The following is a 15,754-nucleotide window of genomic DNA, read 5'->3' on the forward strand; positions in this document are numbered from 1 at the left end:
ACAAGATTCATTCATTCATTTGATCATATTTATTGAGCACTTACTGTGTGCAGAGCACTGTACTAATCGCTTGGGAAGTCCCAGTTGGCAACATATAGAGACAGTCCCTACCCAACAACGGGCTCACAGTCTAGAAGGGGGAGGCAGACAACCAAACAACCCAGTTGGTCATAGTCCCAGACCTACAGTTTAAGGGGGAGGGAGAACAGTATTTAATTGTCATTTTACAGATGAGAAAACTGAGGCACAAAAAAGTTAATTGCCCAAGGTCACCCAGCAGGGAAATGGTGGAGCTGGTATTAGGACCCAGGTCCTCTAAATCCCAAGTCCGCACTCTTTCCACTAGGCTATGCTGCTTCTCAATAATAATATAATCCAGACCCTTAGTGAGATGGAGGGGGAGAGAGGAAGGGATGGAGAGAGAGAGAGGCAGAGTGGCCTAATAGAAAGAGCATGGCTCTGGGAGTCAAAGCCCACACACTCTGCTCCTCTGCCACTAACCTCCTCACTGTGCCTCATTCTCACCTACCCTGCCATTGACCCCTGGCCCACATCCTTCCCCTGGCCTGGAATGCCCTCCCTCCACACATCCGCCAAGCTAGCTGTCTTCCTCCCTTCAAAGCCCCAATGAGAGCTCACCTCCTCCAGGAGGCTTTCCCAGACTGAGCTCCCCATTTTCCTCTGCTCCTCCTCCCCTCCCCATCACCCCCACTCCCTCCCTCTACCCTACCCCCTTCCCCTCCCCACAAAACTTGTGTATATTTGTACATATTTATTACTCTATTAATGCTGTGTATATAGCTATAATTCTATTTATTCTGATGGTATTAACACCTGCCTACTTGTTTTGTTGTCTGTCTCCCCCTTCTAAACTGTGAGCCCGTTGGTGGATAGGGACTGTCTCTATCTGTTGTTGAATTGTACTTTCCAAGTGCTTAGTACAGTGCTCTGCACACAGGAAATGCTCAATAAATACTATTGAATGAATGAATGAACATGGGTTCTAATCCCGGCACCACCACTCGTCTGCTGCGTGACTTAGGCAAGTCACTGAATTTCTCTGTGCCTGTTGCCTCATCTGTTAAATGGGGATTAAGACTATGAGCCTTATGTGGGACAGGGACTGTGTACCTGCTGATTATCTTGTAACTACCTCAGCACTTATTTCTGTGCCTAGTATATAGTAAGCGCTTAACAAATATCAGTAAAAACGATCTTGAGGAATAGAGAGTTTATGCAACTTGCCCAAGGTCACATGGCATGTAATTGGCAAAACTGGGATTAGAACTCAGCTAACCTAACTCCCAGACTTGGAGTCTTTTTCTAGGCCTTGTTGCCCCTTTCAGAAATGTCCTAAAGTCATGTTGAGGACCTGGAAGGGTTGGGTTGAGGGAGAGGGGTTTAATTTTAGGGGACAGGGATCAGCCCCACATCCCTGCCCACAAGGAGCTTATAGTCTGGTTGGGGAGACATTAAAATGGAATGCACCTGTATATATGTATATATGTTTGTACATATTTATTACTCTATTTTACTTGTACATATCTATTCTATTTATTTTATTTTGTTAGTATGTTTGGTTTTGTTCTCTGTCTCCCCCTTTTAGACTGTGAGCCCACTGTTGGGTAGGGACTGTCTCTGTATGTTGCCAACTTGTACTTCCCAAGCACTTAGTACAGTTCTCTGCACAAAGTAAGTGCTCAATAAATACGATTGATTGATTGAATACATGTGCCACCAGCTCGTTCTCCCCAACTCACCCATTTTGCATTTTTGGGAGTGGGTGCCGTTAAATGGCAAATGCCTGAAAGTTAGAACCCTAACTCAGCTACATCTGGGACTCAGTTTCCTCATCCATAAAAGGGATCGGGGACTAGCTCGCTTTTCATAGTAGTAGTAATAGTAGCATTTGTTAAAAGCTTACTATGTACAAGACACTGTACTAAGTGCTGGGGAGAACTCACAGGTGGGAATTAGAGCTATGGGCCCCGGGGACTTTGGTGTGTATGTGTGGGGAGGTGACTATGTGTGAGTTGGGGGTTGGGGAGAGCTACAGGGTGGGAGGGCCATATCTTCTCCCACCTGGATAAGGAAGTCAGATTGTTCAATCAATCATATGTATTGATGGCTTACTGAGTGCTTAGAAGAATACAGGATAACATGACCTGTTCATGGTTGATGTGAAACTTTTAAGCCTCCAAGTAGGGTCTCTTAGTCTCCACCTCCATTCCCCTCCTTTCTCATCCCAATCCATTCCCATCCTGGGTCACTGCACTGGGACCCTTGAATTCTGCCCATCTAGACTGTATTGTGGCGTTCATTCATTGTCGTATTTATCGAGAGCTTACTGTGGCAGTCTGGGATTACACCATGCACACAGCTCCCCCTGAATTCAGGCACCCTTTGGCAGTTGGTTCCAGCAAAAATTGTTTCCCCACCACACATTTCCTATGTCCTCACTGTAAAATTGAGCCTCTGCTTTGTCCTCTGGCTGTTTCCAGGATTCCATAATGGTGATACTATTATTTTGTACCTTCCCAAGTTCTTAGTATAGTGCTCTGCACACAGTAAGTGCTCAAAAAATACCATTGCTTGACTAAGGTTATGAGATTGTTCCCCAAGGTGAAAGGGAATAAAACCCCAGCCTAGCCTGCTGTTCTTTGTCCCATCATCAAAGTTCCCTCTTCTCTACTAGTGTGTTATGATTCTCACACTGTCCTGACAAACACATCACACATGGAATTGCACTCACTGTCAGGGGGTTTATCTTTGAACCAAAGGAACTATCCCTACCCCCACCACTTTCTCCCCCTTTACCTTCCTTCTCTCCCATTCCTTTTCCTTTCTCCCTCACTTCACTCTTCCCATTGCTTTCCACACTCTCTTCCTCTTTACCTTTCCTACTTTTCCCCCCATGTCCTCCCTCACTATGACAGAGTTGATTTTATCCAGCGCCCAAGCACAAAGAGAGAAAGAGAGACAAAGAGAAAGACAGTCAGACAGACACCATCCCATCCTTTCTGGGAGCTTCCAATTAAAATCGGCTCTCAAGAGTACTTCTGCCTGCATGGCTGTGTTGATGCTTGATATGCTCCTTAGAGCTGGGATGATGTGTGTCATCTAGGTTCCTGTGACCTGAGCTGGCAGCCAGGTGATTGAACCCTGGCAGGAGTGCCCCCCGTACCCCTCCACCCCATATGGACTGGAAGCAGCAGCTGGCCGTGCATCTATGACTCTCCCATCATAGCCCACCAACTTGTTAGGGGCAACCACCTTGCCCTCAACTGTTATGGCATGATTGTTCACATAGGAGGGAGCCCAGTAAGGCTTTTGATCCAGCCTCTTGCCCCGGGGACAATGGAATCCCATTCCATTAGAAAGCATGGAAGTTGTAGTTACTATTTTGTCCTGTGGCTCAGTGGCTAGAGCACAGGCCTGAGAGTCAGGAGGACCTGGATTCTAATCCCAGGTCTGCCACTTGTCTGCTGTGTGACCTTGGGCAAGTTACTTCACTTTTCTGTGCCTCGGTTCCCTCATCTGTAAAATAGGGATGAAAACTGTGAAACTTGTATGAAACTGGGACTGTTTTCAATCAGATTACCTTGTAGTAATAATAATAATAATAATGGTACTTGTTAAGCGCTTACCGTGTGCCAAGCACTATTCTAAGTGCTGGGGTAGACACAAGTCAATCAGGTTGGACACAGGCCCTGTCCCACATGGGGCTCACTCTCTCAAACCCCATTTTACAGATGTATCTACCTCAGCGTTTAGTAGAGTGCCTGGAACATAGTAAGCGCTTAACAAATAACACAATTATTATTGTTATTATTATCATTATTGTGGTGGATTTGGTGGGCTTGTCTATCTGCTCATTCTCCTTGGGCCTAGTAGCATGTTATGTTTGAGAGGCAAAGGTCCCCAAGAGAAGCTTGTTCTGATTTTCAGCATCACCTCTCAGGGCCCTCAAACTGCCTCCTCTAGCAGCTTAACTGTTTGAGGAAATTAGAAGGTGCCAAGAGAACACTGCTTCACCTCCTCATCCCAAGTGAAATCAATCATTTATTGAGCTCTCACTGTGTGCAGAGCACTGTGCTGAACACTTGGGAGAGTACAGTAGAACAGTATAACAGGCAGGGAATGTGTCTGTTCTATTGTAACTCCCTCCAGCACACAATAAGCATTAAGTAAATACAATTGACTGACTAACAGAGGTTCCCTACCCACAATCTCTGCCCAAAACAAGCTTACAGACTAAAGTGAAAGAAGCAGAGCCATAGGAACTAGAGGAGGGCGAGGGGATTATACCCATCCATTTCTCTTCTCCCCCAACATCCTAACCTTCCTGTCCATCCCCTCACCTCTGTCCCCCCATTTCTTGGAGCCCCACGCATTGAGTCTCTACTGCTGCATGGTGTCCTTGGGCTGCCGCAGTGGATTTCCTCCCTCCCTCCCCTACCCATTTCAAACCACGGGTTTAAGTTGAGCTCCGTAGTACAGAGGAGAGCTGAGCTGCTTTGCCAGCCCCGCGGTCCAGGGTGAGTGGAGGGGGTGGGGGGCAACAAGCTGCTTCTGCTGCAGAGACAACAATGACCCCTTCCCACTCTCCAGGTCCCTCTCACCTGAAGTGGCAGACACCGAGGGTCTGACCCACCACTGGGACTGGCACCTCTGAGGGTGCCAAGGCCTCTGCCAATGTGCAGTGCCCCCTCATCAGCCCCACCAACCCTGGGGTTTGGTTCCACTCTCAGACCGGTCCAGTGGCCTAGGACCATGAGCCCTTTCACACACACACACACACACATCCCGATGCTGGGCTGCATGGTACAGCCCAGACCATCTTCTGAGGCCTCTGCCACCCCAGCTTGGAATGAGCACTAGCACCTCATGTTTCCCCAACAACTTGGAATTTGGGGAGTGTATCCCCCTCTCCACCCCACCTCTGGGCTATGTAGCTCAAGATAAAGGATTGGGCCACGAGGTGGTGATCAACAAAACCCTTGGAGGAAGAACCAGGAGTCGGTCAGTCAATCGTATTTATTGAGCACTTACTGTGTTTAAAACGCAGTACTAAGTACCTGGGAGAGTATGGTATAACAATAAGCAGACACATTCCCTGCCCACAACAAGCTTAGAGTCCAGAGGGGGAGACAGACATTAATATGAATAAATGACAGATATCTACATAAGCACTGTGGGGCTGGGAGTGGGGATGAATAAAGGGAGCAAGTCAAGGCAACGAAGAAGGGAGTGGGAGAAGAGGAAAGGAGTGCCCAATGAGGGAAGGCCTCTTGGAGGAGATGTTCCTTCATTAAGGCTTTGAAGCAGGGGAGAGTAATTGTCTGTTGGATATGAAGAAGGAGGACATTGCAGGCCAGAGGCAGGACATGGATGAAAGGTTGGTAGTGAGATTGACAAGACTGAGGCACAGTGAGAAGGTTAGCATTAATAATAATAATGTTAGCATTTATTAAGCGCTTACTATGTGCAAAGCACTGTTCTAAGAGCTGGATTACAGAAGTGAAATATGCTGGCTGGGTTGTAGTCGGTGAGTAGCGAGGTGAGGTAGGAGGAGCCAAGGTGATTGACTGCTTTAAAGCTAAGGGTAAGGAGTTTCTATTCAATGCACAGGTGGACAGGCAACCAATGGAGGTTCTTGAGGAGTGTAGAAAAATGATCGGGGCAGCGGAGTGAAGTTTGGACTGGAGCAGGGAGAGACAGAAGGCTGGGCCATCAGCAAGGAAGCTGATACAGTAATCAAGGCAGGATAGGGTAAGTGATTGGATCAGAGTGGTAGCAGTTTGAATAGAAAGGAAAAGGTGGATTTTAGCAGTGCTGTGAAGGTCAAACTGACAGGATTTAATGATGGATTGAATATGTGGATTGAATGAGAGAGTCAAGGATAATGACTCTCAAGGTTATGGGCTTGTGAGACAGGAAGGGTGGTGGAGCTGTCTCCAGTGATGGGAAAGGGTTTGGGTGGGAAGATAAGCCGTTCTGTTTTAGACATGTTAAGTTTGGAGTGAGGTTGGGACATTCAAGTAGAGATGTCTTGAAGGCATGTGAGGCATGCAAGGAAATGTGAGACTGAAGAAAGAGAACGGGGCTGGAAATGTAGATTTGTGTATCATCTGCATAGTTGAAGCCATGTGAAGGAATGCGGAGCAATGAATGGGTACCCCTGGAGATTGAGAGCTGACAACTTCCTGCTCAAACACTAATGAGAATCCAGCTGACAGTACAGGAACTAATGATGGTTCACTCCTGAGGGAGCATATTCCGGAAGGCCAAGAGGAGCAGATGGTGTCAGCTCGGGGCAGGCTTATGCAAATAAGTGGATGCGGTAAAATCCCGCTGTGCTGAGTACCTGGACCAGCAGCAGTGTTCCAAGGCCTTTTGGGAAGGAATGGGATTAAAGGAGCCGGGCTTGGAACAAACTGCTGTCTTTACCCTATGTCTCTCTGGGAGTGGTAGGAGACTATGCACTGGAGACAAGATAATCAGGTCAGACACAGTCCCTTTCCCATGTGGGGCTCCCAGTCTAGGTTGGAAAACAAGTATTGAGTCCCCATTTTACAGATGAGGAAACTGAGACACAGTGAAGAGATTGGCACAAGGTGACAAAGCAGATGAGTGGCATATCTGAGATTAGAACCCAGAACTCCTGACACCCGGCCCTTTGGGCTTTCGACGGGCTATGCTGGTGGTCTGATCCCCCCCTCTCTCCAGGAATGGGGATCCAGGGGTCCATAATGGGTTCTTGAGTACCACTGGCCTGATTCCAGGTTACACTGGTTGTAACACTGCAGCTGCCTTGGCCCTCAGCAACCCCACTAAGGGGAACTTCCAATGGCAATGGATACTTTAGGGGTGGTCCAGCCCATGAGCAGGGGGAGGTTGGTTCTCCTGGCCCAAGTTTTTATGTCTCTTTGTCTTGAAGTTGTGGACAACTGACCTTCTCAGGAAAGTCACTGCTTCTTCCAGTCCTGAAAGGAGCTCCCACCTGCTCCCCTCAGATCCCCATGTGGCTGTCTGCTGCCAGCCCCAGGCCACCCTACCCAGCCCCACTCAGTTCTGATTCTGACTCCCTGAAATAGAGCATGTTCTCCAAGATGCTGCAGCCGCCCCCCTGGATCTTGTCTATCTCGCCATTGACCTCTTGCCCACATCCTACCTCTGGCTTGGAATGCCCACCCTCCTCATCTCCAATAGACAATTACCTGCCCCACTTTAAAGCCTTATTGAAGGCACATCTCTTCCAAGAGGTCTTCCCTGACGAAGCCCTCCTTGTCTCTTCTCCCACTCCTTTGTGTGTTGCCCTGACTTGCTCCCTTTGCTCATTCCCCCTCCCAACCTTATGTACATATCTGTAATTCATTTAATGAATTCTATTAATGTCTATCTCCCCCTTTAGACTTAAGTCCGTTGTGGAAAGGGTATGTGTCTGTTCATTGTTATACTGTCCTCTCCCAAGTGCTTAGTTCAGTTCTCTGCACACAGTAAGCACTCAATAAACAGCAAGAAGCAGCATGGCTCATTGGAAAGAGCCCGGGCTTTGGAGTTAGAGGTCATTTGGGTTCAAATCCCGGCTCCTCCAATTGTCAGCTGTGTGACCTTAGGCAAGTCACTAACTTCTCTGGGCCTGTTACCTCAACTGTAAAATGGGGATGAATACTGTGAGCCCCCGTGGGACAACCTGATCACCTTGTAACCTCCCCAGTGCTTAGAACAGTGCTTTGCACATAGTAAGTGCTTAATAAATGCCATCATTATTAATAAACACTATCAACTGACTGTCTCCATCGAGCTTCAGCTCACTGATCTCCCTCCCTTGTTCCAGGCGCCCTCGGCTAACTCAGTTCTGTTTCATTATGATGCTCTTTGATCTCCAAGTGAGTACAAGGAAGAAGTAAAGCTGTGGTCCAGACTTTCAAATCTGGTTAGCCCTGTGTACCGAGCATCACCAAGTAACGAGTCCCTCCCGGCTCCCCACCAGTGCATCACAAGAACATCCAGCACCATGTTGCTTAGTGGGGATTGGCGCCTCTAAATAATCAACCTCTGGTGGACAGAGAATCTAATTAACACTCCCCACATCTGAGGAATGGAGCTTCGCCATGGTGGCTGGAGGGGAACCAGGTGTCAGGAGCAAGCTTGTAAAATGTGGGAAGGAATCAAAGTGAATTCTGACAAAGTCCCCATGCTCAATCAGGCGCTAAGCACTACACAGTAGTGTTTGCATTGGCTTGTTTGTGGCTGATGCCTTCTCCCACTCCCTTCTGCTTCACTCTTGCTCTTGGGTTTGCACTGCTAATTCAGCCCTCCGTCAGCCCCGCAGCATTTATATACATATCGAAATTTAATTTATATTGATGTCTGTCTTCCCCTCTAGACTGTAAGCTCATTGTGGACAGGGAACGTGTCTACCAACCCTATTAAATTGTACTCCCCAAAGGGCTTAGTGCAGTGCTTTGCACATGGAAAGCACTCAATAAATGCAATTGAGTGATTGAGTAGGTGTTTGCTTTGTGCATTCCTGGATGAGGTTGATGTGTGTGCTTTTCAACAGAGTTTAGTCTGTAAGCTCCTTGTAAGCGAGGAACATCCATACCTACTCTTTTGTACTCTTCCAAGTGCTTAGAACAGTGCTCTGCACACAGTAAGTGCTCAATCAATACTATTAATAGCTTGATCAATAGTGTCAGGGCTCCAAGAGTCTCTCTGGTGGCACTAAAGGATTCTCTCCATTCCTTTGCCGATCCACTTCCCTCTGCATATTTAAAGATATCACAATATTTATTGAAAATATCAAAATAAGTGTATGCTCTTGAGGAAGAGAAAAACGTGGGTCTGTATTTCTGTCCGATTGGGGTGGCATTCCTGAGTTTCTGGTTTAGGACCAGGTAAGAAATAACATTAATTGCAGCACAAACTTAAGACTGAATGTAACAGAGATTCAGTTATATATGTCGGGGTCATAAAGCAGACATAATACAAGGTTTTGGGGGACATTTGCAGCTCTTTTATAGCTTCTGGGCATTTAAAAATATAAATAGTGGTCAAGAGGCCTCTGGTGATGAATCAGCACCGAACAAGGGCCAGGTCAACTGCAAAATGACTGTCTAGATTTAAACTGGACAAATGGTGGGTTAAAGGTGAGCAGAGGAAGGTGGGAGGAACCTAGTAGGGTGGAAGGAGAGGAGGTAAGTTTGCAAGTGAAAGAGAAAAGTGGTGGTGGCTGGGAGGGAGTTTAGAAATTACCTCAGTAACACTAAGACACTGAAGAAGGTACTAAGGCATTTATGTACACATCCATAATTTATTTCTATCTTATCTCCCCCGCTCAACCGAAAGCTCCTTATGGGCAGGGACTGTGTCTACCAACTCTATATTGTACTCTCCCAAGCGCTTAGTATATTGCTCTGCACAAAGTAAGAGCTCAGTAAGTACCATTAACTGGTCGATTGACTGAAGCTAAAATGAGACTTTACAGTGTGAAGGTTTTTCTGTGAGAATTGAGGGTTGAGTTGGAGTGGTATCCCTCTGTGCTGATCTTACAGCAACCACCCCAACTGTCCTCTGCTAGCTACAACTGTTGCTCTTCTGCAGCCTGGTCTCATCAACAGAGCAGGGGCCTGGGGGTCAGAAGTGCTGAGTTCTAATCCTAGCTCCGCTCCCTGCCATCTGTGTGACTTTAGGCAAGTCACAACTTCTCTGCCCCTTATTTACCACACAAGTAAAATGGAAACCTGTTCTCCCTCCCTCTAGACTGTGAGCTCCCATGTGGGACAGGGATAGAGTCCACCCCCAGGCTTAGCACACTGCTTGGCACACAGTAACCACTTAACGATCAATCAGTCGATCAGTGGTATTTATTGAGTGCTTACTGTGTGCAGAGCACTGTACCAAGTGCTTGGGAGAATACAAATCAAAGGAGTAGGTATCCCTTCCCAGTAGGAGCTCGCAGTCTAGAGGAGAAGATAACAAATGCCACAATTTTTATTCTCATTATTATTATTATTTCTCAGTGGGGACAGGGTAGAAGGGAGAAGAGGGGCTCAGAAATCATGACCTTGGACAGCCTTGTTTCCCTCTCCTGAAAAGTTAGTAGGATCAGCCCGCATAATTATTCAAAACAATGCATAAGACAGGTGCGGTTTCCCTGCCTGGCTTGAACTTGCTGTTTTCCACTCTGGCTATTTAGGGACTCAGTTCAGCCACCTCCCCACTGCTGTTCATCCGAACACCTTAGAAGATTGTGATTGTTGGGGCTATTAACAATCACACCCGGTTAATGGTGGCCAGCCTCTACACCCAACCTGAAGGGCACCTGAGCCTCCCCCCACCTGCCATTAATCAGCAGCGATGCTCTAGTGTGCTAGTTGTGGGGGAAGGGGCTACATTCTCAATCTTGGAAACCCATGAACAAACATGCCACCCTCTTCAGCCCCCCTTGGGCTGACTTGTTGATTTATGTCAAACCAGGAAACGGTGTGCCCGTCCTTGCTTCTCCTCCTTCAGGAGCTGGAGGTGACCTTTCCCTCTTATCAGTGTCTTAAGAGGATATATGGAGAGAACACAGTTGCCTCTTATCTCTGCCTGCAAAGACAATCTCTCTAGGAGAGGAGCTGCACACAGAGATCCAGCCTTACCTGTGAGTTGGTGCTGGGGACGAGGAATCCACAGTGGGGGATTGCAGGCCAGCCTTCCCGGGCTACCTTTTTCCACCCTGTGCTTGTTTATTTTTTTGTATTTGTTAAGTGCTTACTTTGTGACAGGAACTGTAATAAGAACTGGGGCAGATACAAACCCAGTGCTTACTTTGCGACAGGAACTGTAATAAGAACTGGGGTAGATACAAGCTAATCATCTTGGACTCAATCCCTGTCCCACATAGGGTTCACAATCTTAATCCCCATTATTCAGACGAGATAACCGAGGCCCAGAGAAGTTACATGACTTGCCCTAACTCACACAGCAGACATGTGGTGGAGCTCCCCAGCTCTTAAAGGCCCAGGGCAACCCCTGCTCTGTCCCTGTGGTAGTGAGGAATCAAATCGAATTCCCTACTGAGCCCTACTGAGAGCTCACCTCCTCCAGGAGGCCTTCCCAGACTTAGTCCCCTCCTCCCCCTCCCCCCCGCCTTACCTCCTTCCCCTCCCCACAGCACCTGTATATACGTATATATGTTTGTACGTATTTATTACTCTATTTTATTTGTACATATTTATTCTATTTATTTTATTTTGTTAGTATGTTTTGTTTTGTTGTCTGTCTCCCCCTTCTAGACTGTGAGCCCGCTGTTGGGTAGGGACCATCTCTATATGTTGCCAACTTGGACTTCCCAAGAGCTTAGTACAGTGCTCTGCACACAGTAAGCACTCAATAAATATGATTGAATGAATGAATGAATCGAATGTGTTGGGAGCTTCCTTTGTGCAGGGCACTGTACCAAGCACTTGGGAGAGTACAACACAATAAAATAACAGCGGGATGAGGTTATTCTAGATATGAGTGGTTTCTTCTGGGGGACTTGGGAGGGTCCTCCCTCCTCCTGGGGGTGGCTCTACAGCCAGGGTTATCCGAGAACTTAGTCAGAGGTATCAGACTGGCCAAAGCTTCTGGCTGTCGGGTAAGGCACTGACCAAGTGGCACCGGGACTTCCATTAACCCCTGCTCCAGCCCAGGGAATGGCTCACCTTGCGGTCTTCTCAACTTCTCCAACATTGAGGAGGCCACAGCTATGCCCAAAGCTGAGACTCGTGTGACTGTCTGAGCTGAGAGGAGCCTGAAATCCTGCTGTTCCTTTTACATTTACTGGTTTGTTTACATTTGTCATCTTTGCTTTTTGTGTCTTTGTTCATCTTTCTTTATGTGTATAATAATAATAATTGTGATGTTCATTAAGTGTTTACTATGTGCCAGGCACTGTACTAAGCACTGGGGTAGATACAAGGTAATCAGGTTGGACCCAGTCGATGTCCTACATAGGGCTCACAGTCTTAATCCCCATTTTATGGATGAGGGAACTGAGGCACAGAGGAGTGAAGTGACTTGCCCAAGTCACACAGCAGACAAGTGGTGGAACTGGGATTAGAACCCAGGTCTTCTGGTTCCCAGGTCCATGCTCTATCCACTAGGCCATGCTGCTTCTTGCTTTTGACTCTCCCATCTCCAGCTTCTCTCTCAGGCTCTTCCCCCATCTTGGAACTCCTTCCCTCCCCATGTCAGCTGGACCACAGCTTTCCCCACTTTCAGCTTCCCTTATTGATTTCCTAGCACCTCACGCCATGACCTCTCATCAATCAATTAGAGTGCCTAAGTTATTTACCCTCCCCCTAAAAACTGCCCTTCTCCCCTCACTCTTAGATTGTGAGCTTTTCGGGGGCCAGGGACCATGACTATAGCGCATCTCTGTGTTTCTTTCCCAGCATTTATTTCAATCCCAAGTGCTTAGTACAATACTCTGCACATAGTAAGCACTTATAAATACCACCCAGTGCTTAGTACAGTGCCTGGCACATAGTAAACACTTAATTAATATCACAATTATCATTATTATTATTATACACAAGGTGAACAAAGACACAGAAAGCTAAAATGACAAATGTAAACAAACCAGCAAATGTAAAAGCAATAGCAGGATTTCAGGCTCAGACTGACAGTCACACGAGTCTCAGCATTTCCAGGCTGAGCCCTCTTTTTTCTCTCTGCTCCCCATCCCCCCAGTGCTACCGTCTTCCCCTCTCCACAGCACTTGTATATATTTGTACAGATTTATTACTCTATTTATTTTACTTGTACATATTTACTACTCTATTTTGTTAATGATGTGCATATAGCTATAATTCTATTTATTCTGACGGTTTTGACACCTGTCTACATGTTTTGTTGTCTGTCTCCTCCTTCTAGACTGTGAGCCCGTTGTTGGGTAGAGACCGTCTCTATATGTTGCCGACTTGTACTTCCCAAGCACTTAGTACAGTGCTCTGCACACAGTAAGCGCTCAATAAATATGATTGAATGAATGATTGCTTTGCTTTTAGTAAGCACTTAAATACTTTTAGTACATTATGGAGGGAGGGAAGAGTACCTGAGGCCCAGATTAGTTAAGTGACTTGCCCAAGGTAACAGAGCAGACGTGTGGCAAAGCCAGGATTGGAACCCAGGTCCTTCTGACTCCCAGTCCCGTGCTCTATCCACTAAGCCATGCTGCTTCTCATGGACTGCCACATGGGAATCAAATGAAAATCAACTCTTGGGTCATAGCACTGCAGGGAGAAACTTGGTCTGGGCTGGAGAGGAGACCTTAAAATCCAGGGCGAAGGGGAAAGGGGGAGCTGCCTGCTAGCCACCTTTCTGTCCCTCAACTGACCTCTCCCCTGACTGGCTCTTGTCTCCTCTCTCCCAACCACGCAGGCTACCTGACCGTCAGCATCGAGCCCCTCCCTCCCGTGGTGGCTGGGGATGCCGTGACCTTGAAATGTAACTTCAAGACCGATGGCAGGATGCGGGAGATCGTCTGGTACCGGGTAAGTCCCACTGCCCACCAGGAATGGCCGAGAGGCCTCAAAATCAGCTAAAATGAGTGGGTGGGGTTGGCCCGGGTCAGAGCCGAGCTGTAACATGCCTCCAGATTGGCCACGTGCAGTGATCCCAGCCCCGCCGACAATGTCCTGACTCTGGATTATGCCATGGGAAAGGGCAGTGAACAGACTTGGCATCCCAAAGGCTGGTCAAGTAGACTTTTTGAATTGTCCTACATGAGATTCACGTAGTCCTTGAGTTTATCCAGGACTGAGTTGCCTCAGGTCAGTGGCAGGGCCAACCAAGAAGGGACAGACACGTCGGAAGCTGCCCTTCGCCAGGCAGAGATAGGAGGGCTCTTTCTGCGCAGAGACCTTAGGAGGCACCCACGTGGCTGATTGTGCCTCTGCCTCTGCAGGTGTGGGTGGTACAAGGTGACTACTGATTAGTAGGTGTACCTAGAGTGAGCAGAAGAGCGTGGCTTAGTGGAACAAGCCCGGGCTTTGGAGTCAGAGGTCACGGGTTCAAATCCCAGCTCTGCCAATTGTCTGCTGTGTGACGTTGGGCAAGTCCCTTAACTTTTCTGGGCCTCAGTTCCCTCATCTGTAAAATGGGGATTGAGCCACCTGCGGGCCAACCTGATCACCTTGTAACCTCCCCGGTGCTTAGAACAGTGCTTTCTACATAGTAAGCAATTAATAAATGCCATCATTATTATTATTATTAGAGAGAAGCATCAACTCTGTCCTGTCTCAGCTGCAGGGAGGCAACTCTGTACAAATGGAAGTGGGCATAAAATTAGCTTGACTTGGATGCAGTTTACCTTATGTGCCCGAGAGAACCAGCCTGTCATGTGTGGGTCCTCCTTTGTGTGGAGAGGAAACAAACAGCCCTGGGCTTTACCTCACCATCCCCCACTCTTATTGTTTGTTAATTTTTATTTGTTAACTGGCACTTACTATGTGCCAGGAGCTGTAATAAGTGTTGGGGTAGATATAAGCAAATGAGATTGTACACAGTCCATATCCCACATGGGCTTTACAGTCTTAATCCCCATTTTACAAATGAGGTAACTGAGGCACAGATAAGTGAAGGGACTTGCCCAAAGTCACACAGCAGACAAGCAGTGGAGCCGGGATTAAAACCTAAGTCCTTCTGACCCCCAGGCCTGTGCCGTATCCATTAGGCAACACTGCTTCTCTCCTGATCTTCCCGGCTGTCCTGCGCTCTCTTCATTTTCCCCTACCATCCTTCATCATCTCCCTTTCTTTCCTGGGATTTGGGCCACTAGGACAGGGAAACTCTTTTCCTTAGTCCCTTCTTATCCTCACCACTCTCCCTCAAGTCGGGCAAGGGGGTCATGTGTTCGTCTCTGGCAAAATCTCACTTCCCTTGTTCAGAAGGCCCTCCTTAGAGCTAACTTAAATCCCTCCTGCTGCTGCCAAAAAAACCTATCTCTTCTGGTTCTGGGGGAGGAGGCACGTTGTCAGCATCTTCACACACTCAAAGCATGTTAATGAATCACCCCTCGCCACCCTGGCTCCTCGGTGGATCGAGTACCTCACGCTCGTTTAGCTTTTTCAGCTTCTCCTCAGCAATCGGATGCCAAAACCTTGTTCCTCTTCCAAATGATGTTTTCCTCCCACCCACGGGACTACCCAGGAAAGCTGGGCTGGAGACAGTCCCTCCCTCTTGCAGCCCGGCAGCCTAAAAGGGTTAGTCATCCCATGAAGGTCCTTTCTCAGAGAGACTCCCTGCGAGACAAAGGGTGACAGGGAAGAAGGAGAAGGGGGGCAAGATGGTTCCACTCAAAGGGTGAAACTGAGGCACCAAGCTTTTCCAGGACAGTCTGAGTGCTTAGTACAGTGCTCTGCACACATTCATTCATTCATTCAATTGTATTTATTGAGCGCTTACTGTGTGCAGAGCACTGTACTAAGTGCTTGGAAAGTACAAGTTGGCAACATATAGAGATGGTCCCTACCCAACAGTGGGCTCACAGTCTAGAAGGCTGTGAGCACACAGTGCTCCATAAATACGATGGAATGAATTGAATGAATTTCCCAAGCTCAGGGCTGCAGTAGAGACAGGCCACCCCCCTGCGGCTGTTACTTCTAGCCAGGGCAGACCAGGGCACCCCCAGACCCACCCCCAGCTTCCCTGAAGAGCCTCGCGCATGTCTTCAGCTGGGCCCCTGTCTCTCCTAATCTAGTTGGTGATTACACTG

At 47.7% G+C, this 15,754-nt stretch overlaps 1 protein-coding gene across 1 annotated transcript in view; it reads left to right on the forward strand.

Annotated features, from left to right (window-relative positions):
* The window catches only part of IGSF21 (immunoglobin superfamily member 21), a 386,505-nt gene that overhangs the window by 142,949 nt on the left and 227,802 nt on the right, over window positions 1-15,754 (forward strand). Inside the window, exon 2 of the mRNA XM_038747515.1 lies at window positions 13,420-13,532. Coding sequence (XP_038603443.1) covers window positions 13,420-13,532 — 113 coding nt within the window. The remainder of the gene's footprint in view (window positions 1-13,419; window positions 13,533-15,754) is intronic.

This window comes from Tachyglossus aculeatus, chromosome 5 (assembly GCF_015852505.1).
Source record: "Tachyglossus aculeatus isolate mTacAcu1 chromosome 5, mTacAcu1.pri, whole genome shotgun sequence".
Classification (NCBI taxonomy): domain Eukaryota; kingdom Metazoa; phylum Chordata; class Mammalia; order Monotremata; family Tachyglossidae; genus Tachyglossus; species Tachyglossus aculeatus.